General features: G+C 44.0%; 1 protein-coding gene across 1 annotated transcript in view; it reads right to left on the bottom strand.

Moving 5' to 3' along the window:
* The window catches only part of LOC143975874 (uncharacterized), a 215,635-nt gene that overhangs the window by 153,021 nt on the left and 34,924 nt on the right, over positions 1 to 27,690 (bottom strand). The window contains exons 4-7 of the mRNA XM_077478427.1: positions 20,212 to 20,331; positions 19,031 to 19,258; positions 9,234 to 9,347; positions 7,315 to 7,434 (exon numbers count right to left, since the gene is read on the bottom strand). Of these exons, the coding sequence (XP_077334553.1) occupies positions 7,315 to 7,434; positions 9,234 to 9,347; positions 19,031 to 19,258; positions 20,212 to 20,331 (582 nt within the window). The remainder of the gene's footprint in view (positions 1 to 7,314; positions 7,435 to 9,233; positions 9,348 to 19,030; positions 19,259 to 20,211; positions 20,332 to 27,690) is intronic.

Here is a 27,690-nt window from a genome sequence, read left to right as displayed (position 1 = left end):
AAAAGGTTAATCCAAATATCTCAAACTAAGGTTTTTTAATAAGAAAAAGTTCATTCAGGTACAGTCTTTAGGGTCACAGCTTTAGTAAACTCCACCCCGTTACTGTCCCAATGTGGGAAACTATTGAGACAGATTTAGAGTTATGCACATTTAAAAAGAGGACCCTAGAACTACTTTTGTTTTAGGAAACAGCCTTTAAATTTTTTTTGAAGTGCAGTCGTGTTCGACTTTTCCAGGTTAGTGATATATTGGTTTTTATGAATGCATATTCAATGCTCTTTGCCATTAAGTGAAATGTGCGTGATAAAACTGTCTGGGTTGAAGTAGTATTAACCCTGTATGTTTTTAAATTTATGTTTCTTTCCTACTCAGTTTCATATTCTGATCTTTACTTTAAGTCAGTGTTTCTCAACTCCAGTCCTCAAGGCACCCCAACAGGTCATGTTTTCAGGATTTCCATTTTGCACAGGCGATTTGATCAGTTTCACTGCCTTAGTAATTACCACAGCCATTTTATCTGAGGGAAATCCTGAAAACATGACCTGTTGGGGCACCTTGAGGACTGGAGTTGAGAAACACTGCTTTAAGTGATTGTACCAGGCCATTAGCTGATAATGTTCTTCTATATCTTTAAAAGATAATGTATTAATCTTCTGGAACTGGTTTGAATATCAGATAAGCTTTACAGTTTCTGCCTGACTGTTTTTAAGAGTCCAGTGGGTCCTATAGAATGGTTTCCTGAAACATACAAGTACCATATTTCACAAAGTATCCCTGGACATCCAGGTCTTCTGGCTCATTGTAATCCTACCTCCCCAGTCTGCCCACTGTTTTAACCTGAGCCCTGTAAGCAGGTATGGTGAACCCAGGGACCTGGCAATAGCAAGCAGGTTTGACTACTCCTACCATCAAGGGCAATGGATACTGGCTGTTGCTCAGACTCTGTACCCCGTGGTACATCACTATGCTATATTTGGTAATCCGATTAGTCTAACGTTTTTCTGTATAAATTTTGATTTTTGCGCAGTTATTCCTTATCGATTTCATGGGTAATAACTGCAAATGTATTGGTTGATTTTTATATAAACAAAAGGATTAAGAGCCCGTTCACACAGGGGCAACTTGGGATCAGACTTCAGGTCGCCCCAAGTCCTACTGTTGAGAAAATCAACGTTAGTTAATGGAGCTGTCTTAATGTACACTACAGCACCCTTACTCATAGGGTGGGGGGTCAGGATCTGGGGGCCCCTTGTAAAAAGAGGCTCCCGGATTCCGATAAGCCCCCCGCCTGCAGACTGACAACCAATGGCCAGGGTTGTCGGGAAGAGGCCCTTGTCCTCAACATGGCAACAAGGTGCTTTGGGGTGGGGGGGGCCACAAGGTACCCCCTTCCCCAAAGCATCCCCCCCCCCCCCCCATGTGGGAGGTATGTGGCCTGGTATGGTTCAGGAGGGGGGGGGGTGCGCTCGCTCGTCCCCAACCCCTTTCCTGACGGCCAGGCTACACGCTCAGATAAGTGTCTGGCATGGATTTTGGGTGAACCCCCATGCTGTTTTTTTCTGCATAGGGGGTTACCCTTAAAAGCCATACCAGACCTAAGGGCCTGGTATGCTCCTGGAGGGGGAACACATGCCGGTTTTCTATTTAAAATTTGTCGTGGAGTTAGAGAGCCGATTATTCTCAGATTAGCCCCGGCCAAAGTCGCCTGGCCTGGGGCGACTTAGTCATGTTATAAGTCGCCCCAAGTCCCACTGTTATTCATACTCAAGTAGTCTCCAAGTTGCTTCCAAAAGTCACGCTGCCCTTGTGTGAATGGACTCTTAATCACTTATTTTATATATCATTAACAGTACAAGTGACGTAGGTAAATGTCACCATAACACTGAGCATAGGCTGATACAAACTCTGCTGGTTGCCATCCCAGCAGTATAGCAGGCAAGCCTGTAATGGGCACAGGTGAAACCTTGCCCAGGGGACTGCTGGGAAACAGCATGTCATTAAACCTAATCACCATGTCATATGGGCTTCCTAATTGGTATGAAGCTGCGCCACCACTAGACTCACTCTTATGGGAGAAAATACCTTCTCTGTTGAAGATATCCTGTAACCCAGGTACTGTACTTCCTGGGTTGGGATCAGCAGGTACTTGTCCAAATTGATCAGCCAACCAAGGGAGTGCATGAACACTTGTCTCCTACAAGTTTTTTTCCAGCTGCTAAGATTGGGTGACAAACAGAAAATCATCCAAATAGGGAATCACTAATGGCCCGACATGCAGTGGAGCTAAGGCTTCTGCCAGGACATTCGCAAAAATCCTCAGAGAGGATGCTAGTCCAAACAGCAGTGCCCTGAATTGGAAGTGAAGAACTTTTGAATTGACCCCAACTGCCAGTCTGAGGAATTTCTGGAAGTCAATGTATCGGCACATGCAAATATGCATCCCTGAGATCGATCGTGGCCATATAACAAATCAGGAAACGGGAGATTAGTTACCGTGAAGATACAAAGCTTTTCAGGATGAAGTACCTGATAAACTTGTTCAGAGGACGGAGATTGAGAATTAACCTGAAACTTGCCTGATGGTTTTCTGGCTACAACTATGTGGGAATACACCCACTGGCCACATTCTGCAAGTGGCACTTGGCTGATGACTTGTTAATACAACAGTTCCCCTAACAGCAAATCAGAGCCCCTGCTTTCTCCCAGTCTTGGGGTAACCAGAAAAGTGGGAGGGGGAATGGCATTGAATTCCAACACAAATGGGCTTGCATTTGTTGTGGGAGAAAGTCCCAATATTCCTCCCACCGGGACAGAGGAGTCACTGGGTCTTTGAGGCAATCTGATTGAATAGGTCATCCTTTCTGATCTGTACACAGTGTTTTAGGGTGACCATATCCTGTTGGGTCTGCTGCCTGTAACAAAAAAAAATAAAAAATAAAACTATCACACACTTTTTCCCTTTCTGGGAAGGCCTTTGTCCTGGGTACACCAGTGACTCCTGAAGCCTAGGTCCAAAGAGGTGATCACCTGAGAAAGGCAACCCACAAAGCTTGTGCTTTGACGCCACATCCCCTGACCAAGCTTTTAACCATATGGCCCTTGCGGCATTTACTAATGCTGACCTGGCTGTCAGCTTTACTGATTCTGCAGAGGCATCCGTTAGGAAGCGGACTGCTTTAAACAGTAAGGGAAGAGATTTGAGCAGTTGTCTGGAAGCGTCTGCAGAAATGTGGGATTGCAACTGCATTAGCCAGCATTCTAAATTTCTGGCAACACAAGTAGCTGCAAGGGCTGCCTTAAGCCCAAGAGAAGCATCCCAAGCTCTTAACAGCACATCACCCCTTTTATCCATGGTGTCCTTAAGGGATCCCAGGTCGAAGGCCAAATCAGTCTTTTTGGAAACCTTCACCAGCGGTGCATCCAACTTTGGGATTCTGTTCCAAGGATGGGCTGTGTCCTTGTAAAAAGGGAAATTAGTCTTTTTGGGTGTTCCCACTCCAGCAAGATAGATTCCACTAGAGATTTATGCACAGAGAATACCCTGGATTTCTGTGCACTGCCCCCCCCCCCCCCCACGATACACAAGGTGGTGCTTAGAAAGCTGTACCAACTCCTCTCTGCTCTTCAAAGTGTCAGATCACCTTCAGCAAGTCCCCCACATTTTCCAGAGGCAATTGTACTGGGCCCTCTAGAGGAATCTCTCTCCCACAGAATCAGACCCAGAGTACCAAATCAATGGGAGGACAGAACAGAGGTAACCCTGATGCACCTGACACTTCCAGGGGTCCAACTTTCTCCAAGTTCAGGTAGCAGTGGGACCAGCAGCCCTCCGATTCCCTAGACAGACTGGTGCTTGGGAAGAGAAGGCTCAGGGCAGCCCTGAGACATGAAGCTCCCAGGTTCTGAACACTCTCCCTTCCCATCTGGCAGGAAACTGAAGGGGGAAGGCCTGGAGGACCACCTTTAAACAAAATTTGAGTGAATGCGTTTCCTGTCCCGGAGGGATGAGCCCTATGTCTCAAAGGCTGTCCTAGAAGAATGAGAAAATGTTTTAGGCATTAGTATGCCCTGCTCACCCCCTTATACTTGAGTCCTCACTCAATCCAGCTTTCTGCCCATATGTAGCAGCTTTCCCTGCTCGATCAAACAAAAACAAAAAAAAAAAAAAAAAAAAAAAAACTCGGCACTGACCCCACAAACTCAAGATGTTCAGCCTATTTAGAAGAGGTTCTCTTGTTCTAGGTGCTGCAGGTCTCAAAGATCCACGGGGTGGTGGACAATCTGAACTATACAAGGGAAAGAGCTCATGGCTGCCCTAGTGTAATACACTTTTAATGATACAAATGCAAAATCAAAGGATTGCACTCAAACATGGGACTTGAATCACATGTACAGCAGGATGTATGTCTCCCTTTCTGGCCTGTATGACTGGGTTGGCTCCCAAAAACCAGTGATGTGGGATTTCACTGCAGACTGCTTCCTCATCTCATCAGGCTGTATCTGCTGTGGCACACGGTCCAGCTGGCGCTGCATGACAACTTGCTGCCAGAGAGGAAAGACAAGGCGAGTGAAGTGTCCTTTTCCCTGCTCGATGAGGCTTTGCTGAGGAAGAGGGAGCAATTGGCTCCTGCTGTCAAATCCTGTGAAAAGGGAATGGGGGGCAGGGCAGACATGCTGTCTATGGACACAGGCAGCACAGCTCAGGATGAGGCTCAGGAGGGGGAGCCAGGAGCTCCAGCAGGGGGTTACCCGAGGCGGTGGTTCAGGGCCAGCCTGTGAAATTCATTTAGGTCTCATTTGTAATGCTGCTCTAGAATTAAAGACTAATCCATATGACCTATAAATGAGATTCAGAATTTTATAATTTTCCTGCACCAATTAACCACTTGGAAAACAGGTAAACATCAAGTCTTACCATAACAAATTGAAGATTTTCATGGGTTGAAGTAGTCAGGACAAATTTATACTTGCTTCCAAGGCCAACCTTTTTGTGCCCAGGGCCAGAACACATGCAAATGCACCCATGGTAGCTGCATCTGCTACAGCAGGAAAAGGGAGCACAACGCAGATTTCACGAAGACTTAAGGTCTCAACTTTTTTTTTTTAAGGGATATCTTTCACAATAGCTTGCCACCACATGTAAACACACAAGGCATTGCAGCTATAAAGTGCGATTCATTCTGAGTTGCACCCAAAGACATGTATAGCGCCGTCAACATTTTGACATGCACTTTAGCAGTTCGCCACACATCTGTTGACAGTTCATTGGGATGTCATTCACGTTAATGGCACCAACGCATTTAACATGCAGCACAATTTTTTTGTTTTAGAAAGAAGAATGCTTTGTACCACAAATTTTACTGGCTTCATAAAAAAATAAAAAAATAAATAAAAACTGCACGTTTGAAGATTTATGTAGCACTGACCCCCCCGAAGGAGCTGCTGGTTTGATGGGCTTACTGTTACCTTCGCTCGCTTCGTGTCTAGGAGTTTCCTGTGGTAGATGGCCCAGAAACTTGAGACTGACAGATCCGCTTAAAGGGATTTTTATTTGCTAAAACTTAGTTAACAGTCTCTAGTGCAAGATCAGAGGGTTAGGTGAAAAGTCCAGGTACTCTTAATATCAAAGTCAGTAATAAAGAACTAGCTTACTTTGACTAAATCCAGAGAATAGCCATTCACAGCTGGATGTTCACTCTAGTGGGATAGTCCCTCTCACAAGGCCTAGCAGCCAACAGGGTGCTTAAATCAGGAACAAGTCTCTGCCACAGACTTGGTTGTAGAACATGAACAAAAACTTGAACACTTTTAGAATACTTGTGTGGTACCAGTATCTTGCAGCCGGTCCGGCGATACCGCATGAGATTGGATTCACTTAGGTCCTTCAGCTTTACCAGGCTCTTGCTAAGAAGCCAACCCTTATGTGGCCCTCTGAAGAGTCCTCCCCTAGATAACTACGAAGTTGCTGGGCCCCTCCACAACCTGAGTGCACTGGACCACCGCTGAATCCTTTCCTTGCCTCAGGCTAGCCAGCCCAGAGGCATAAAGTCGGGTGGATCTGCACCCCAGGCCATAGGAGTCCTGTGGACTGGTCAGGAGGACCAGGATCATGGAGTCAGAATATACTTCTGGACCGGAACCCCGAACCACGCGACATCCACATCTTAAGTACCCTCTCCCCGAAAGCACAGCAAGAGTGACACTCCCACTGGGTTGGCTCCAAGAGAAAGTAACCTTAAAGCACCCAACCAGACTGTTTCCATGCCTGCCAGAAGAGACAGCACCCCCTATGGTATGGCCAGGCTGAACACCCTATAATCCAGTCAGACTGATGGAGGTCAAAATTTGGAATAACTATACCCAAACCAAACTGCAGTTCAGATGTAACGTTAAATTTCAAAATGCATAGCACGTGCTCTTCAGGAGCCGGTGCTACTTTTATAAGCTACTTTAGCATCAAGCCAAAAATGATTGTTAATGTTCATGAAAATCTGACTGTTGTCCAATGCTCATCCCGCCTAAACACTTGTGTACCCACATCATATCCCACACCCAATTTTGTTTTCCCAATGGACTGGTAGGTGCCAATTGTCGTTTACTGTACGTTCTCTGCTGGCCCAACCATTCAAGGTGGGAATAAGCAAGCCATCAGTTTCAGCTCTGCCGATTAAGGTGGCACATTTTGGTCTTGGGTGCCAGAGGACCACATCTCACCCTTACCTGCACCTCACAAGGGCTGGTTAGGACCAAGTGTGGCCAGGTGCCGATTCAGAGCTACAGGCTTGTGAAATCAGCAATAATGCTCAGCCATACCCCCATAATTTTTCATCCCACTTTATTGCAAGCAGGCACAGTCTACGCGAGTGGCAACTCTGCTCTGAATCTGAGAACAGTGCAGCAGCATTGCCACATCTATTAAAGTGCAGCACATTGCGAGGCCTAATAGCACCTCCAGAGTATGTTCATAAAATATAGTTATAAAATCTTAAAGATGTCAGTCAAAGTTTTTACATCAAATATACAGAGTTTTAAAATCATCCTGGATTTCTTTGCACTTACCTATAACCTCACAAACTGTTTTTCCCTTAAGTTCAAAACCTTTAACACAACTACATCTGAATGAGCCAATAGTGTTGTTGCACAGTTGGTGGCATGGACTAAGGTCCAAAGAACATTCATCAATATCTGGATATATAAAGAAAAAAAATGCATTTTTAAATGAAAATTTACAGACACAACAAAATGTGACGCTTTAAAAAAAAAAAAAAAACACACATTTATTCAAAAATCTGTATTTAGCCAATTTAGTCTTACCAACACAGCTCTGACCATCAGACTGAAGTTTCCAACCTTCATTGCAAGAACACTTGACTCCCCAGGTTACATCATCACATTTCTGCATGCATCCTCCATTTGCATCAGAACAGCGCTGACCTACGCAAGACATCAATTGACATGGTGAATGATTCAGTTTAGCAACATGTGATTTATTTATATGCATAGCTCAAATAGTTTCTGGAAGTTTTGGTTGTTCCTCCCCGCCATGTCTTTGTTTCTGGTCCTGCTTTTGAATTCTGCATATTTTAACAAAAAACATAGGAGTAAAAACCATTGGCCACAGCAGGTGTGTGGACCTCAGGACCTAACACTGTCAGAAATCCAAAAGATTTAAATTAGGAGATTTAAAGTAGAACTATAGGCAATACTACGTGCTTCCACCCCCCCCCCCCCCCCTTCCATTTTGGATATATTAAGGGATGGCTATAACCTTGACATTTTCACCATCTATGTCCCATTACAGAGATGTGCCTTCACTTCCTGTCCCATAGGAAAACAGGAAGTGAGGAAATCCCAGGGAACAGGTCACCAGAACATTGGAAGATTACCCTTTTTCCTTTTCCGTGGACAACTCAAAATGTGGGTTTCTTACATACACCTTCAATGATAAAAGTAAACCAGACAAAAGGCTGTTGGGGCACAGCTAGCACAGAGAACACTCCCAGAAGAGAAGGCTATGGCACGGAAGGTGTATTATACACCCCCTACCATCCCACAAATTACATTCCCATGCATCAAAAATGTTGTCCTCATTTCAGACACGATACTAATGGTCAGGTTACAATAAAGCTTGGAAAAACTGTATGCTAAATGTAAAATTTAGTATGCATTTTTGCCTTACAGCCCCATGGCATAAATATTCCCATATTTGGGGTGGAACATGTTCCATCTCCTGACCCCCCCCCCCCCCTTCCCTGTAGGAGGCAGTGGACCCTCTCCCTGCACTCGCTGTCAAAATGGGGGAAAAAAAAAAAATAAGACCTAAAATTATACTTTATAAGAACTAGCTCTCTAGAACTAGTACTCCATCTGGATTTTTTTTTACTACAATAAACTGGGCTGGGTCTTTCCTCCTGCAGCTCGTGTAAACAGATGGGCTGGGGGGCAGGGATGACCTCATGTGCAACTTACTGGAGTGAAAAACCCACATTTTCCCAGGGCATTTGCCCCACTAAGCTTCCTGCAATGCACATTCTGCGCCCTGATTGAGTAAAAGCCGGTTAAGGCGTGGAGCCAGGAAGTCATCAGCTGTTTGTCCCCCCAATGCAAGTCCATCAATTGCGCCACCCCGAAAGACCAAAAACGATCCGCCTTAGACTGCTAACTGCCAAATGCCTGCTCCGCCGTTTGACAGTTAGAGAGGTAAGGGTGGGGTCACCAGGAAACATCACCTGGTCGCACCACCCCCTTGTGATGTCACTGGCCCATGTCACAGGGGGGGCCATGCCAGGTGGCCCCACCCTTACCTATAGAAGAACTGTCAGACAGAAGATGAGGCCTTTGGCGGTTGGCTGTTAAAAGGTGGAGCATTTTTCGGGTGAGGCATGCGGCGTGATTTACCATGAATTTGACATTTAATAAAGGAATTGACAAAAATGGTTTTATTTTAACTTTTTGGTGATCGGGTAGAGATAATTTGTACCCCTACTCATTCACATAGGGGTGTGCTGGGATCTGGGTTTGTCTTTATTTTTCTTTTGCAATATCCAAGTCAATATAAATGTGATTTGACGCTTTAGAAAGGTAATTTTTGCTGCAGCATGTTCTATGGGTTGTTCCACCATCTCTATTTAGCAATAGCTCCCATATGCCTTTCCCAGTGGGCGCCTTAATAAAAAAAAAAAAAAAAAAAAAAAAAAAAGGAGTCAAGCACATTGACCTTTCCATATACATACCACAAAACTGCATTTCATCAGACCCATCTGAGCAATCCTTCACTTTGTTGCAGATTTGAGCATTATTTAAACACTTTCCATCTCCACACCTGTAGGAACCTTCATTGCAAAAACCTAGAAAACGTCAAATGTTTCTGTTAAAACACAAAGTTCTGAAATGGTGCTCATTTAACATGTCACCGAAAGGTATACAGTATGGCACATAACAGGTAACCTAGTAACTAATCACAAATGTTTCTATATGGTAAAAAGGCAAATATACCTTTAAAGCCAGCCTCTGCCATGTACAGCATAGTCTTCATTTTTTTTTAAAGAGGGTGTGCTATAGTGTTAAAAAAAAAAAAAAAAAAAAAAAAAGACACCCACACTCCACCCTACACATAGCTACCATGGATATCAGTCTGCATTTAACAACTGTCTATGGAACAGATAAGACTTAGTAGAATGACTTATGGACAAATGCATTGAGGGGGACAGACAAGAGGAACGTCATAGCACACTAAGCAGCCACTAGGCAACTGCACAAATACCACAAAATTGCAGTCTGACTTCTGAATGAAAAAATGCGGAAGAAAAAAAAGTTACTACGTTCTTTCGCTGAGTCTCAGGACAGCCACCTGAGACCTTGGCTCCTCCCCTATGTAGGAAACACCGAGTCAGCCATCTTTAAACTCCCTCCTCCCTGCTGGCTCCTCAGTTTTTTTTTTTTTTTTTTTTTATCAGGGGACACAGAGCCATAATAATAACTATATGGGCGTATCAGGTGCTGGACACTGGCACGTCCCTTTAAAAAGGTGTGAACTTCCCCATATAACCCCCCCCCCCCCCACACTACTGGGAGTCCTCAGTTTTTGTTCGCCAGCGTCTAAGGTGTTGCACGAGTAATACGTGTCGTGCCGAGCTCCACGGGCAGTAATCCTTGATGAGAGCCAGCCATCCTGACCAGATCTGTTCTTATGTTTCCGCAATGGACTAAATGAATGGTACCCGGGTCTCGTAATCCAAAGACACGTTTTGTTTGCGAATGCTTTGAGAGCTGGGCCCTGGGATCCAGTACGATTTTACTGGCAGGGTGCCGTCGCAGGTCCAAGATTGTGGGTCAACCTGAGTTCCCATGTTCCTGAAGGCTTCCTTTAAAGTCTGAGCCTACCGTGAAGGGCGAAAGTTTTTTTTTTTTTATCTGATAAAACCCTGCTGCGAGGATAAGGTAGGGGAGATTCGCAGGAATCTCTCGTTCCATGTATTGTGTTATGTCATGTCTATGTGTCACCACTGGGGGCTGTATTGAGCACTCACCATTCTGCCGCTGGAAACAGCAGACACTCCACTTTCTCCTAAGCCAGCTCAGACCCTCAGGTAAGAGAAAAGGGCGGGGTCTGATCACTTCCTGGGCTCCCAGATTGGCGTTTTGTCTTATTTGATGCCAGGCAGCTGCTTTTTTTTTTTTTTTTTTACACCAATATAAGTTTGGCAGACCGCAGCCACTCACTGGAGCAGAGGATTTACCCCCCCCCCCCCCCGCCATGATGCTTGCGCAGGAAACTCAGCTCCTTTTTGAAAAAAGGAAGAGGGGAGGGCCTTATTCCATGCGAGGGGGCATGGTTAATGGCCTCAGACGCCGGCCACACGTGCAGGAAGTATTTTAAAGCCCTGTGAGAAGCTACTGCCTGGCAGTGAAGGGACAGAGCAGAGTGGTTGCTGGTCAGGTTTGGCGACAGGCATTTCCCCTTTGACAACATTGTACTGTATAGCTAGGATTAATAGCAGTTATTGTACTGTACTATAGCCTAGCAAGTGAAACATTTTTCGCTGGTAGGGCCTCTGCTTTGTACTGCAAGCTATGAGTGAAAGTGACCAGGAACTCCAAGGGTTCTAAGGGGTTAATGTTATACAACAAACTAAAACCCTTCCAAAAGAACGTCATCCTCTGAGGAGGTATACGGCCAGTCAGATGAGCCATCGAGGGTAGAACACTTCCGCCTGTGTATTTCATCGTTTTTTCTTCTACCATTTAAAAGATTGCCATGTTGTCTCTGCATAGTAGGACTAAACAGTTTCCCCATCTAGTCCTCAGGGCCCTTTTGTTGAGGTGCAGGTAGATCTTCCCAAATATTGGAAGATGCTTATCTTTCCTCGGAGGATCCTAACGGAGGAAGTAGCGCACAAGTCAGGTGTTTGTCTACTCCCTTAACCTTTTTTGCCTGCAGCACAAGCTCTTGAGGGATCTACCTCTGAGGTTCATTTGACCCTCCCCCTGGGGATGTTTTTTTCCTATTCATGCATAGCTATGTATTCTGAATGGGAATATTTCTATTAAGAGATGGGGGGTTCCAGCTATTAATGCTGCAATCACCACAGTGAGCATAGTCTCACATGTCCAGTGGATAATGCACTGATGTTAAAGGATCCAGCAAGTTAAGGTTGGATTTTCCTTTTAAAAGTTCTTGCTGCAATTGGAGTATCAGTCCATTAACCCTTTAACATCTGCTCCACTATTTTGGTGGAGCACATTGAGTCACGCCAATGCATTGGAAAATGTGGACTCCAATGAGTTAAGGAACAGGTGTGAGATACCTGAAAATTCTGCCTGATAAACAGGCCCAGCAAGGGGTTTGTGCATTTGACACACTGTCTCACGGATGCTATGAAGGACTCGATTGTTTAAGCCTTATGGCTTATACTGGGACTAGTGCATTCTTGCAGAGGTCCGTGGCTGAAATAGTGATCAGCCGAAGCACCATGCGAAACCCTTAGCGAGTTTGTGTCCCTTCCTGGGGTACAGCTATTTAGAGTGGTTAAGAATATCCAAAAAGGGGTAAAGCTCTCTTTACCAGTAAAAGGTTAAACATGTCTCCTTTAATCGTGCAGCCTCTATGGCTGGGGCATCTGCCTTTAGGCAGTCTCGACAGTCTCATTTGTCAGGTTCAGGAGAAAGTTCAAGGGCAGCGCCAGAATCTTGGGGCAGAGCCCATAAGAATGCCAATGCCTTCTCATGAAATAGCACCCCCACTCGTTTGGGTGAGGGGAAAGGTGCTGCAATTCTCAATATCTGGCAGGAATAATGTCAATAGCAGAGGGATTTCTGCAATTTTTCTCTAGGTTACGACTAGCGTTCCAAGAGCCCGGGTGGCTGTTGGCTTTTGATCTGAGGGTCCAGGATTCGGGTCCCTGTTTGGGTGCTGCCTGTGGGGTCCTTGAGCGGTTGATGCAGTAGTCTTTATGCAAGAGTTTGTCTCCTCAGAGAACGTTCCCAAGGATCCAGAAAGGAGAAGCTTCATTCTGGCCTCTGGATCAGCTGTTATCCCAGTCGGATATATCAGAGATTCCTTAGTGGAACAGGTTTCTGGCTCAAACCTTTTTAGGAAGCCAGAGGTAAGAAGCATTCTAGATCTTGGAGCTCTGAATCAGCACTTAATGAGAACAGCTGTGTCCATCCTGCAAGGAGGGGAGTTGCATATCTCCATGTGACAGTTTCCCCGCTTACCAGAAATTTCTGCGGTTTGAAGTATAAACATTTTTCAGTTGTGGCCCTGCCATTCGGCTTAGCCACAGCACCACAAGTGTTTTGAAAGATTCTGGCACCCCTTTAGCCAGGTTAAGGGCTCAAGGCATAGCGGTCCTAGCCTGTTAGAAGATCTACTTTTAATTAGATCAGTCTCAGGTCTGAAACCAGAGTCTGATCTCAGCGGTAGATATCGGAAATCTCTAGGTTGGCTTCTCAGCCTAGGAAGAGTCTCCTTAAAACCATCAAGGAAATTACTTGGGGGCTGGTTATAGATACCATACAGAAGGTGGTATTCTTACCACACATGAGAATCAGTTCCATTGTAGGACTGTCTACTTTGTCCAATGCCAGGAAGCCAGCTTCCAGAATCACTTTGTCTGGAAGGCATAGGTTTCTTGGTGTGGATCCGGGGTTGGCACCCCAGGAAGTATGTCAAATAGGCAGGATTCCTGATGTCCTGCATATGGGATCTGAAATAAAACTGGCCTCGACTTCTATCAGAGCCAGATCCCGGCCTTGTAAGAATTTCCCATGGCCTCTTGCTTCCCACTCTTGGTGCATAGCTTATTCAGGGGGCAATGTGTTTATTCCCCCTATAAAGGCACCTCTAAATCCTTGGGATTTAAAATTGGTCTCATCGGCTTTGCCGAATCAGCCGTTTGAACCTTACGAGAGTCTTTTCACAAGATAGATATTTCCTGGTTGCAATTTATTTTGCTAGAAGAGTATCGGAACTAACAGCTCTGTCTTGCAAGAGCCATATTTCATGTATAAGGATGAGGTGGTGTTATGTCCTCACCCTGAATTCTTACCAAAAGTGGCAACAGGTTCTCATTTAAACCAAGATATTCCTCCTTCTCCCCAGAGCCTTAATCTGGGGGAAGAGAAAGCACTACATTGTAGAAAGAGCGATCAAAGTCTATTTAAAGATGACTGCTCAGATTCACAACACAGGTTTTATTTGTACTGCCAGAGGGTCCAAGATGGACAAGCAGCAGCAAGAGCCACTATTTCCAAATGGAAATGTCAGTGATTGTTCAAGCTTCAGCTTAAGCAAATTCATCCTATTAAGAGAACTCATCCAGGGCAATTAGTGCCTCTTGGGTGGTACATCAGGCCTGTATGACTCAGATCTGCAAGGCTGCAACTTGGTCTTTGGTTCATACGTTTATCTGATTTTATCAAAATCAATATTAAAGGTCACAATGATATTGACTTTAGGCATAGCTTACTCTGCAGGGTGCAGTATGTGTCCTCTGGCTTCCTGTTTGTTCTCTCCCTCCCTTTAGTTGCCATTGCTATGGGACATCCCATATAGTTACTTTGGCTCTGTGTCCCCTGATGTAAGAAAAGTAAATAGTATTTTTAATACAGCTTACCTGTAAAATCCTTTTCTTTGATGTACATCAGGGGACACAGAGGTCCCTCCCTTCTTACACACTTATTGCTTGGCTACAAAGCTGACTCCCAGTAGTGGGAGGGGTTATATGGGGGTGTTCACACCTTAAGGGGCGTGTCAGTGTCTAGCACCTGATACACTGCTATAACCCATATAGTTACTACTATGGCTCTGTGTACCCTGATGTACATCAAAGGATTTTACAGGCAAGCAGTTTTAAAAATCCTATTTTTTTTTTTAAAGAGCACCTCCAGTCTGTTGGGGAGACAAGTCCATGATACAGTCAAACCATATCCCATTTCCTGTAAGGAAATAATTTTACACATTTGGGTGGTTACATGTGCTGTCCTGAGACTCCGGGAAAGAATGTTACAAGTAACTTCGTTTTTTCCCCCTAATAGTCTTTCAGGACAGCCATCTGAGAGGATAATCGAGCACTTAACCTTAGGGTGGGACTACGGTTTGTAAGATCTTGCGCCCAAAGGTCTGATCCTTTGCAGACCAAAAGGTCCACCCTATAGTGTTTTACAAAAGTGGCGAAGCTGGACCATGTTACCGCTTTACAAATCTGTTCTGGTGTTGCTCCAGCTCTGTCTGTGATGCTGCCACTGATCTTGTAGTGTGTGCCTTGATACCCTCATGTCTGCATACCTCCCAACGTATAGACCTGGCCAATAGCTTCTTAGCCACCTAGCTATGGTGCACTTTGAGGCCTTGTGCACGCTCGGGCCCTGAAATTAAAATAAAGTCTGAGGAGAACTGACTGTATATAATGGAAAGGTGTGTTCTGCAGGGTATTGATGCTCACTGCTGGGGTTTTTTTTCCGGAGGGGTCTATTGTTGCTGAGGGAGATCTACTGTTGGGGGGACAGGTCTATTGCTGATGGCTGTGCGGAGATCTGTTGCTGCTGGGAAATTGTGGGTGTTACATTGTTGGGGGGGGGAGGAGGGGTTCTATAGTACTGCTTTTCTTGATATTACTAAATTCCATACAAACTACTTAGCACCACAAAATACATGGTTCTGTAGGGACTAAAAAGAGCAGTACTGGGAGGTGGGTAGGGGATGGAACCAAGGGACGGTGCTTGCTAGGGGTGGAGAAAAGGTGTGAACTCAGAAAAGGGGAGTTCCTGCACCCATTGTCTGAAAAAAATCCCTGGTCAGACCTGACCTGTAAGTGATGACCGCTCAGTTCTTTCTGGAAGGATCGAAGTGCTAAAAGTACTGCCTTCAACTCCTTCCAATTGAATGATGATCATCTCTTTTCCAAGCTCCCCGTGTTACCTGGGAGCCTAGATGTGCTCCTCCACCCCAAGCGCTTGTGTCCATAGTTAATATTTGGGTGATTGGACCCACATCCGTCCTGTAAATTTTCTGATCTCCCCCACCACCACAGGGCTTTTTTACGTGTGTTGGTATCAGAACTTGTCTAGGGACTCATTTGCAGTCCCACACACTTTTAAGATGAACATCTGTAGAGGCCAAAAATATAAAACCCACCCATTGTACTGCTGAGGTTAGTAATTTTAATGTTGACAGTCTTATTAAGCATGGTTTATTGGTCTGCACCCCTTTCATCACCTCTTGATTTTTTTTGCATCTTCTCCCTGGGTAGAAACTGTTGAGCTGAGTCTAGTACATGCCCTAAGAATGTTATTTGCCATGTGGTTTGGTTTAGGTTGGGTTTTTCTTTGTTTACAAACCTAGGTTTTCTAGGAATGCCTGTTTACTTCAGGTTCTCTAGTAATTTCACGGAAAAGTTGCAAAGAGAATATAGTCTAGATAGGAGATGGGTATGCCCTTGAGTCCAAGTGTCGCCAGGGCTTCCAAAAGGTTTGTAAAAATTTGGGGTGCAGAGGAGAGGCCAAAGGGTAGGGCCTGAAATTGAAGGTGCATGGTTTCCTTTGTTCTTATTGCCAATCTTAGAAATTTTTGGTAACGTTGAGCTATCAGGAGGTGTAAGTATGCATTCTTTAGATCCAGGGAAGACAGCAGTTTGGAGGCAATAGAGCCTTTACTGAATATATGGAGTCCATCCTGAATCTTTTGTAGATTCGATTTAGAGGTTGCATATAGGCCTGACCTTTCCCAAGGGTTTTTGTAACCCAAATTGGTGGGAGTAGAAGCCCTGACCACTTTCATCTATTGCCATTTGGTTATGAATGTTTTCTGAGTTTTTATAGCTTTCATTAATCCTCTGGCCTTTGTTTTTCAGGCGGTCGATGACAAACCCTGTTTGGGGGTGATCTTGAGAATGCTAAGTGATACCAGTTTCCTAATCATTCAAATGAACTGGTTGGAGGCTCTTTCCATTATGGGAGGAAGGCCCCCAGTCCCCTCCCCCCCCCCCCCACCATAACTGGTTTGTCATTGCGGGCTTGCTCAGGACAAAAAAAAAAAAAATACATTTTACCCCCTCCTTTGCCCTTTCCTCTGTAGCTAAGGTCTTTTTGGGTGCTCTAATGCAGGATCTTGTGCCCTTTGCCCATTTTTCTGTGGCGGCCCCCCAAGCTGGTTTATACTTCAGCAGAAATGTTTCTCTTGTCCACCATGCAATCTAGTACTTTCTGCAGCCCTGGTCCAAACCGCAAGTCCCCTGTAAATGGGATCCTGCAAAGTTTGGCTTTAGACACGCAGTCCCCCTGCCATGACTTTAACTAAAGTTCTTCTTACGGAGTTGGATAAGGCGGCTGATCTAGCTGCCATCCGTACCGATTCCGCTGATGGATCTGTGATCTAAGCAATGTCTCGCAGGAGCATGGGGAAAAGGATAGAATTGTTCTTTTGCAGCTCCCTCCTTAATGAGGGCCTGTATCAGAGTTGGCCAAAACTACATTGCGAGCTACTACAGTTATTGCCATAGCTGGTTTAAGGAGTCCTAAGACTTCTTTAAGAGTCCATCCTCTTGTCAATTGCATCAGACAGGACCTCCACGTCCTCGTAGGCCAAGTCAGTGCGCTTCGAGACTTGGAAGAAAGCTTAGTCTAGCTTTGGGGTTTTGTTCCAAACAGACACCGGATCATCCTTAAATGGAAACCTTTTCTTGTTCTCCCAAGCCCTCATACATTTGATCATGTAGAGATAGGGGGTTTTCTGTTTGCATACCTACAGTGGTATAAATAAATTTTTGGCAACGCTACCTGCTGAGTAGTCTGAGGCTGTGGGATCTGAAACTCTGCAAAGGTGTTAAAGGATTCAAAATGTATTAGAAAGCTCCTTTACTGATGCCACCATCTCACTGGCATGTTCCTGCTCTAGTTTAATAGATTCTCCACAGTGTTTTTTTCCCCCAGGAGTCCCCAAGTGTAGTATTACAGGGGGGGTGTCTGGGTTTGTCCGTTTTGTTCTGAAAGACACACACACGAACACACACACGAAAACACACACGAACCAAGGGCTGTGGGTGACAGCTCAGGCTCCATGCTAGAGCTGCTCAATTGTGCTGTGGCACAGAAGGAACCCCTCTTCCTTCACACCAAGTGTTTTATCATTTCACAGCAGAGACTGTCAATCAGTAACTTTTTTTTTTTTTTTTAAACAATGTAATTGTTCAAGCACCCAAATCAGACTTCATATCACCTTCTTACAATCCCCTGTACAGACTGGGAGGAAAAAAAATAAAATAAAATGAATGGGTCAGAGAAGGCAAGTGAGCCATATGCAGATATGCTGAACTAGTAATATTTTGATGAGGCTTTTCTTCCTTTAACAGGCTGGGGCTGGATAGAGGACATATACTATATTACCAAAAAGTACTGGGATGCCAGCCTTTACAAGCACTAGGCTTGTGCAATTCGTTCTGTAACAAATCGAAATTCAGCCGAATTTTGCATCTTTCGGACATTCGTATAAAAAAAAAAATAAAAAAAATAATAAAAAAAAACGAATACGAAAGAAATATAACAAATTAATTTGAATGAATGTGACACGATTCAGTAATTCTTTAAAGATTTAATGAAACTAAAGGTTAGCTCAAAGTAAATCTTATAGTCCAATCAGCTCATTTTGTGCTGGGGGTTGGATTACTGGCAAAGTGCATTCCTGAGAACTGAGTTAGAAGGGTGTTGTATTTGAGCCGAGGAGAAGACGTTGTCATTGTGTGTGCTAAAAGATTCACCAAACGACTTTCCAAACTACAAATCATTATCACGAATGTATATACATAAATAGCGAATTTCAACGAATACGAACGAATGAATGTGACACTACAAATAACGAATTATCCGAAAACGTATTAATGTAACAGAACGAATATAACAGAATGAAATGATGTATTTTACGAATGACAACGAACCGAAACTAAATGAAGTTTTACGTTGTGCACAAGTCTAACACGCACATGAACTTTAATGACATACCAGTCCGTAGGGTTCAATATTGAGTTGGCCCATCCTTCGCAGCTATAACAGCTTCAACAAGAGACATGGGTGAGCAAATGTGGGATGGGGGAACTTGACTGGTCTGCACAGAGTCCTGATCTCAACCCAATAGAACATCTTTGGGATAAATTAGAGCGCAGACTGCAATCCAGGCTGTCAACACACCTGACCTCACAAAATGCACTTCTGAAAGACTAGTCAAATATTTCCATAGACACTCCTAAACCTTGTGAACAGCCTTCCCAGAAGTGTTTAAGCAGTTATAGCTGCAAAGGGTGAGACAACTCAGTATTGAACCCTACGGACTAAGACGCCATTAAAGGTTTAACTGCGTGTAAAGGCAGACATCCCAATACTATTAATATAGTGTATCTAGATTCTTCACAAGTGGTGTCAGTCACCTGTCTGTGCTAGGAGACATACAAAACGCCCTTGGCAGGTAAAACCACCCACGTAAATGCATTTAATTACTACACTTTGCTCAACTTTACTATAACAAGGTGTTAATACAAACCACAGTTCTCTTCATCAGATCCATCTCCACAGTTATTAACACCATTACATTGCCAGGATTCTTGGATGCACACTTTGTTCTTGCACTGCATCTGATGTGGCAGACAACTGCTTGCTGGACAATTCTGTTCATCTGAACCATCTTCACAGTCATTGTGGCCATCACAAACTTCCCATAGATTAATGCATTCACCTTTTTTGGGGCACTGGATTTGGTTACCTGAACAAGCTAACAAATGAAGATTAACACTTAAAAAAAAGAAAAAACCATATGAGACTTGTATACTAGGTAAAGCAATATTGGTTTTGCATTACCATACAAAAGAAATGGACAACGCTATGCATGCTTTCACCTACTTAAATGTCAGAGCAAAGCAAGGTTTCATTTTGAAGCTTTCTACATGGCTTAAATAGATAAATAAATAAACATGAAGCAAAGTATAGCATAGTGCCAAGCCCCTTTTGCGTCATCCACGATACTGTAAAATGTTACACAGCTTCTGTAATCAAGTCCTATGGGAAAGAAAATAATTTTCTACGAGTCTAGTCGGAGTAAAGGAGAACCAAAGGCTGTTTATAGGTATATACATACATTTGATATAAACAGACATCAATGCAAGTGTAAGTTCCCCACACTGCCAACAGTGACATTTTCCAATCTGCCATCTTACATGACCAAATACTTTTTTCCAGATTTAATAGAATTTCAATACAGCCATTGTGAGCTCAATTAAAAACATGGACAGAGGAAATGCCTACCAGAACCATTTTTTGGGGAATGAAAAAAAAAAAAAAAAAAAAAGGTCGAAATGTAACCAGTATTTAACCACCATTTTTTCTTTGTGAAAGTCATCGCTCACTAGGCTAAAGCCATGACAATTTTGCTCAATAGGCATACATAACTATGTCATAACTTCATAGCTCCAATACTGGTGTTAAAGCATGATATCAATTATACTGCACTGACCTTTTGTCAGGTCAACCGTATAACAAAGGAGCCAAAACTGGAAGTTATCTTTTGATATAAGTTTAATAAAAATTGGCTAAGGCTGTTTTAAGAGCGATAATATTGAAGTAAAATTACATTCTACACATTTCATGATTAGCAGAAAGCTTAGATTACTAAGGAGATGTGGTTAGAGCTTCAACCAACCCGAGTAGTCCACTAAGAACTATACTGACCACAATCCACTTCATCAGAGCCATCTAGGCAGTCAGGGGCTCCATCACATTTCCAGTTTTTAAAAATACACTTTCCATTGTCACATTGCCATACTGTCTCATCACCACGACATGCCGCATCTATGGAAAATAAAAATAAAAAAACACAGTAAGGGCTCATTTTGTAATTTAATCCAATGGGCATTTTAGATTTGAATTGTACAAATACTCAATTTTATCATTTGCTTAGCAACTGGTGAAACATTTTCCAAGAAAACACTTGTTCAGGGTGAAGGGATTTTTGGGATTGATTTACTAAAACTGGAGTGTGCAAAATCTGGTACAGCTGTGCATGGTATCCAATCTACTTCTAACTTCAGCTTGTTTAATTGAGCTTTGACAAAATACACCAATTGGTTTCTATGCAGAGCTGCTCCAGATTTTGTACAGTAACCCCCAAGTGTTCAGGATACTTCTATAGGTTTGATGGTTCAGACCTCCTAAATTTCTCAGGATCAGCATTTCTGAAGCAATTGCTCATGTCTCAGGATTGGAGTTTCTGAAGCTATAGTATGTTTTACATTCACGTCTCAGGGTTAGCATTTCTAAAGATACTTTATACTGCAGATTTAGGTGGGCATCTTGACATTACAAGAGCTTGAAACTATACCCAACCTTTAAACATTTTATACCATATTTGAAAAGACTTTAAAGCTTCCATGTCTCAGTGTTGCAGAAAAATAACTACCCTAGACAAAACAAAACCAAAGCCGAGTTACTTACCGGTAACTCCTTTTCTGAGAGTCTTCCAGGACAGCCCATGAGACCTAGGGCTACTCTTACTAGGACAGGAAATGCATTAACCCCCACCAAATAAAAGGCGTTCCTCCAGGGCCCATGTTCATATTCAAGAACTGTAGGACACCCCTGTAAAACATGTTTAATACACAACTAGACAAAACAAGGTGGAATCTGGCTGTCCTGGAAGACTCTCAGGAAATGAGTTACCGGTAAGTCTAACTCAAGTTAGACAAGTGTCTTCCAGGACAGCCTATGAAACGATGAGCCAAAACTTACCAGTCTATTGAGGGACAACTGCCTGAAGGACTTTTGGACCAAACACCTGCTCCTGTAATGAAGGTCAAAAAACTGGACCATGTGGCAGTCCTGCAAATTTGTTCCATTGAGGCTCCAGCCCTCTCAGCCCAAAACACAGACAAGGCTCTTGCTGAGTGCAGTGACAAGGCAGAGGAAGAGCCCCACGTTTCAGAAATGGCTTGCTTTATCCATCTAGCCAAGGTGGCTTTATATGCACTCTCACTTGTGTGCTCCTGAAGCCAAAGGCCTGTTTTTCTAAAGGTCTTGGTGACCGCAAGGTAGACAAGAATGCTTACATCAAAAAAAAAAAAAAAGAAAGATTTTTTCTTGGTCGTCCTTTGGCAAACTACAAAAAAGGTTGGCAGTACAATGTCCTGGGATCTGTGGCATGTACTGGTCACTTTAAGCAGAAATCCAGGATCAGTTTTCAAAACAACCCAATCCTCAAAAATTGAAAGGAAAGGCTCCCTCACTGATGGGGCCTGTAACTATGAGCTGAGTTAATTGCCACAAGAAAAATGTTTTTTAAAAGGCAAGTAACTTAACTGAAATATCCTCTAGGGGCTCAAAATGGAAATCCATCAGTTTGAAGCACCAGGGACAAGTCCCAGGTTGGACAACGTCCAAACACTACTGGCCTGGACCTCAAAATTTATTTGAATCTAGCTATATTGGGATTTTCCAAGAGAAAATTTGAGAAAAAAAACACTGATCGCTACCACCTGTACCTTTAAGGTACTTCTTGACCTACCTACACTGACATTAACACACACTGACCTACCTGCCGTTTGCGCTCCTCTCACCATTTTATAATTACTAACCCCCACCATTCCCCACGGCGCCGCACTGCGCATGAGTGAGAAGGAGCGTCGGTCGGTGGGACGTGCGACGTTGATACAGTCACAAGCGGTATTGACATCACATGATTGCTCCTCACTCATGCACAGTGCGTGCCGAGCTCCTTCTCGCTCATGCGCAGTGTAGCGCAGTGGGGACTCGGGGCTAGTAATTATAAAAGAAATGTACCAGACTCTGGGCTTTTCAGGGACACATTCGGGGGTTCAGCCACTGCTAGCCACCCCCTACCGACGCCCCTGGGTTGGGTTGAATCTGGAGATTGTGACCCCTGAAATTCCTGCAAGGCTGTCTGAACTGCTAGAAGCAGTGATTTGATAAAGCTCTTGCTTCCCTTGATGACCATTCTCCCTGTGCCATTGTGTTGCTGAGGTGGACTCCCCATCCCCAGGAACTCACACCCGTTGCGACTCTGGGATATAGGAATGGACCATGGTAGACCTCTTTAGGTGTAGGTATGTCCACCACCCCCACAAGCTTCTTACCCTGGAGGTCATCAAGAGACCCTTGATTCCAGGGAACTTGTGTCTTCGTTCCAGTTCTAGTAGAAACAGCTGTAATGGACGTTGATTAAATCTTGCCCATGGCACTGCAGGAAAGCAAGAAGTCAGACCCACTGCTCTTGAAACCTCTCAGCAAGACCGACTGATTGGTCTATAAGGCTGACATTGTTTGCATCATTTTTGGGACCTTTTCCTGCAGGAGAAAAACTTAGGTCTACTGAGCAAAATTCATACCCCAGATATGTCACTTTCTGGGCCAGAATTAAGACTGTTTATTAACCAGCCTAGAAATTGAAGGAAGTCCTGTACAGTCTTGAGAACCACTAATAACTTTTGTTATGACTCCACCATCACTAGTTCATCCAGGTAAGGCATAATAGTTCTCACCTTTCACCAGTTAAGGACCGTGTCATGCCAATATACGTCGGCAGAATGGCATGGCATAATGTACGGGTACATCACATTTAAGACGCAGTATTGTGGGCACACTGCCACGAGCCCCGTGAGTCTCACGGAAGGGGAAGAACGGGGAAATACTGATGTAAACAAGCATTTCCCCATTCTGCCTAGGGACAGGACCCTGATCACAGCTCCCTGTGATCAGAAGCAGTGATCAGTGTCATGTCACATGTAGCCCACCCCCCCACAGTTAGAACACATCCTTAAGACACACTTCACCCCTTCTGCACCCCCTACTTGTTAACCGCAAAAAGTACTCTGGTCTTCGGACAGCCAAATGGTCTGAGGTTGAAGTTGTTAACCTTAGCAGAGCCAACAACTTTGTAAAAACACATGGGGCTGAAGACAGATCGAAGGAGAGGGCTTAAAAATTCAAAGTGCCAAATCTCTGTTCCCATCTTGACCACTAGTCTCAAGAATCTTTGGAAGGCTAGATGAATAGGGATGTACATATAGGCATCCCTTAAATCAAACGTGGCCATGAAGCAGTTTGGGTAAAGCAGGTTTTTGATTAAGAACACTGTCTTCATACGAAAGTGCTTGTACCTGAGCGAACGGTTTAGAGACCGGAGGTTCAGGATAAGCTATTTTCCTGATGGCTTTCTGATGACAAATATATGGGAATATCCCTTGCCCTGATCTGATCAAGGAACCAGGAACCATTGATCTAACAAGTCTCAAATTTGGAGACCCAGGGCCATCACTTTTACCAAATCTTGGGGAGGGAAGGAGACCAATAAGCGCTCTGGTGGCTGGCAAGAAAATTCCAGCCTGTACCCATTGGTCACTAGGTCAAGGATGAATAGCCTTAAGGTGACTGCTGCCCACTGTGGGAGAAGAGTCACTCTTGGCAGCTTGCTGGAGGGTTAAACAAGACCAAGTCCAATGTTTTTTGGGCCTATTGTCCCTTTCTCCAAGACCTTGCTGCCTACTTTGGCCACAATTTCTGGCTGTCAGCTTATTCCCTTTTTTCTATTGGCCGTGTGTTCCAGCACCCCTTAGACCTGGGCCAAAAAGATGATCACTTGTTAAGGGAAGACCACAGACAACTGAGGCAGCATCACCTGAGCAGGTTTTAAGCCACAAGCTCCTCCTGGCCAAATTCACTAAAGCTGAGGTCCTAGCTGTCATTCTTACAGACTCTGAAGAATCAGCCAAAAACCCCACTGCACGAAAGATTTCAGAATCTGCTCTCTAGAGGTATCTGCCAGCAAATGTGTATTTGTGTCAACCATACTTCTAAAATTTCTGGCTATACAAGTGGAGGCCAGAGCTAGTTAAAGATTCCCAATTCTTCTCTAATCCATTGGATCCCCAAGCATGCCCATAGCAAACACTAGGTCTGAGTATTTTTTAACCTTTTGAAAGAGGTGCGTCTAACTTTTGTTTCATGACTGCGCTTTGTCCTCTTCAAATGGAAAGTTTAGGTTACCAGAAAAAGGTTTTCTGGATTTTCTCACTCCAGCTTGATAGTATCAAGACGGGAACTATGCATAGGAAACAAACTAGCCTTTTTCTTATGCAAACCTTTGTACATAAAAAAAAAGGTCATGTTTAAGCAATTGTACCTTCTTTCCTATATCAAGTGTTATATAAATAGCCTTTAATAAGTCATCTACATCTTCCAATGATAACTTACCTTGAGCCCCTTGCGGATTCTCTTCCTTGGCCCTGTATCACACCCAGATTTTTTGGGAGAAGAACAGGCGGATTCGGCTTCAGCCTCAGTCTTCACACTCCGCTGTGGAGCGCTAGGATCGGCTGAAGTCCTAACTGGAGATAAACCCTCTAAGGGGACTTGAAATTTTGTCAGACATAAGCTCATCACTAACATAAGTCAGCATTTTCTGACAGGAGACAACGGGCCATCCTTAACTAGGCTGTGTATACCAGGTGCAGCAAACTGCTTTGCTTCATGAGGAGTTCAAAAATCTACTTGTAAACAGAAGGAGACAACCGGAAGTGAGCTAAAATCTACCCCTACGAAGGGAAATTCTCTCCTGTAAGTTGATATGGGAAAAAATGTTTCTCTCCAGCTATCCCAATCCTTGTTTTACTAAAAACCCCAAATTTGCAAAAACCATTTGTCATTGGGACAGAAAGGGAGGTGAAATGTTCTGAAGAGGTGCACAGACAGAAAAAGAAAAAAAGTTACAGGGGTGATAACCCTTCCCTACGTTTTCCAAAAAGCTTAAAGTTTTTTTTTGACTGGAGCTACACTTTAAATGTACCAGTTCAAAATTACAGATTCTACTTAAACCTACACAGTCCCTGTCTTGTTTGCACCGCCTGTATACTGCTATTCTTAGTATATAGGGCCTTGGAGCACCACACCTTTCCTTTTTTAATTTGGGTATGGGGTTCCCCTTAATATCCGTACAAGACCCAAATGGGCTGGTAATGGGCAGGGGGCTACCCATGCCATTTTTCTCAATGATTGTCATCCATATTGCCGGGACCAGACATTACATTAAAACCGCAAGCAGTTTTAAATGACTGTTAGAAATGTAATTTTGTGCAGGGACTGTTCTAAACACGGGAAATACGTGACACCCCCCCACCCATGCACCATATTTAAAGGGAATATTTCAGTTTCTCCCCCCCCCCACACTAAGCGTCATTAAAATCAGTGCTCCCGAAAAAACTGCCATTTTAAAAAATTTTTTTTGCATTGATACATGTCCCCTGTGGCAGGAGCTGGGTCCCCAAACCCTTTTTAGGACAATAACTTGCATATTAGCCTTTAAAATTAGCACTTTTGATTGCAAATGGTCAAGTCCCATAGACTTTAACAGGGTTCTAAAGTTTGCGCAAATTTTCGGTGCGAATCGAACCGGGGGTGTTTGGCTCATCCCTAGTGAACACCTATAGTGAGCGGCTGTAGTGGGCAAGGAGAACCATTCTGTGTTATCAATAGTTCATTACAAGTGCTGTTAGTGACTGTTACAAGATTTGTTGCCATAGGAGATGGCAGTCCTCCCTAAACAGAAGTGGTGTCCATCTGGAGGCCTTCCACTGTATAGCGGTCTGCCTATAGAAGTCTGAGTTTGCCAATTATTGCATCTACTTAAGGGTGTCCTGGCCCCAACCCTCTCCCACAGTTTTTGTTCAAGAGACAATCTCTGCATTCAAAAAGCATCTCGTCCCCCTAACTTCAGCTTGCATTACACCCACCATGTCTTGTAATCCACTATACCAAAGAGGTCACCATTAGGCCTCTAGGGGTTGGGGCTCTTTCTACACGTTCCTTGTTGATGTACTAGATTTTGCGCACTATAGTACTCCCCCACCCCTTTTTTAATAACACACACACACACCTTGTCTTTCAGGGCAGCATCTGAGATAGTGACTCCTCCCACTGAACCTTTGGAAACACCTTCCTCTAGACTTTAAAGGGAGGCACCTCCCTAACATACCTCAGTTGTAGAAGAGAACCTCCGGCCCTGGCTGGAACACAAACACATACGTTAGTCACAGCGTAGTATATCAAAAACACAATAGGGCAGGATGTTGCTGTCCTGAAAGACTTCTGGAAAACAAGTTACCGGTAAGTCTAACTTGGTCTTTCCATCTTTCAGAACAGCACCTTAGTGAATAACCAAGACTTGCCCCCTTAGGGCAGGACAACAGCTTGCAGCACCTGCCTGTCAAACGCTTGATCACTGGCAGATGTGAGGTCCAGCCTGTAATGATTCACAAATTTTTTTTTTTAATTAAACACATCAAAAAGCAAAGAACACAGCAGACAAAAGAGCTGACGTTTGCTTTTTGAAGTGATTTTTTAAATAAATGAATGCAATTTTTTCCAGAAGTGCCACAGTCCAGAGTCTATTTTCGATTCATCTCTGCCCAAGTAGCCAGAGCTCTGGTTGAGAATGCACAAATTCCTGCTGGTGGAGACAAACCTGCATGTAAATACACCTCAGGAGGGATAACTTCAGCAATCTTGCTAAAGAAACTTTAGAAGCTTGGCAACCCTGTTGCCCGAAAAAAGTACAAATGGTGACCCTGAATGTCTGAAGAGCTTTGTCCCAAGTAACAGAGTCCTACTGACATCCAACATGTGGAAAAGGGTCGTCTCCTCCCCTGCTGGGTTAGCACAGAAGGTTGAAGTACAATGTCCTGAGCATGATTCTGTACTGAAGCTACCTTTGGGAAGAACGTTGGGTTGGTCTTTAGTATAACTACCTGGAAAAATAGACAGATAAGGTTCCTTGATGGAGCTTTTAGCTCACTGATCCTGCGTGCAGAGACAATGGCAATCAGAAAAACTGTCTTGAAAGTGAGATATCTGAGAGGCACTTCTTCCAGGGGCTCAAAAAGGACCCTTTGTTAGAGACTGCAGGACTACCAACGGATCCCATTTAGGGAAAACCCTATGAAGTCTAGACCAGCACCTCTTAAGAGCCTTAAAGATTCTGAGGCCACAGATCTGAATGTGCATCCTGCACTTTCAGGGTACCAACTGCCAGCCCCCTGTCTGTTCCATTTTGCAAAAGCTCTAAAATGTAAACAAGGCTCCCTGGGTCCTTGGCAGTACATATGAGCTCCAGCGTGTTCGTATGCTCCATGTGTAGAGCCAGCC

Source organism: Lithobates pipiens, unplaced genomic scaffold (assembly GCF_037356315.1).
Source record: "Lithobates pipiens isolate NorthernLeopardFrog02 unplaced genomic scaffold, aLitPip1_a1.2 Scaffold_13, whole genome shotgun sequence".
Classification (NCBI taxonomy): domain Eukaryota; kingdom Metazoa; phylum Chordata; class Amphibia; order Anura; family Ranidae; genus Lithobates; species Lithobates pipiens.
Note: the sequence above shows the minus strand (reverse complement) of the source record. Positions and strands in the feature narration are given on the sequence as shown.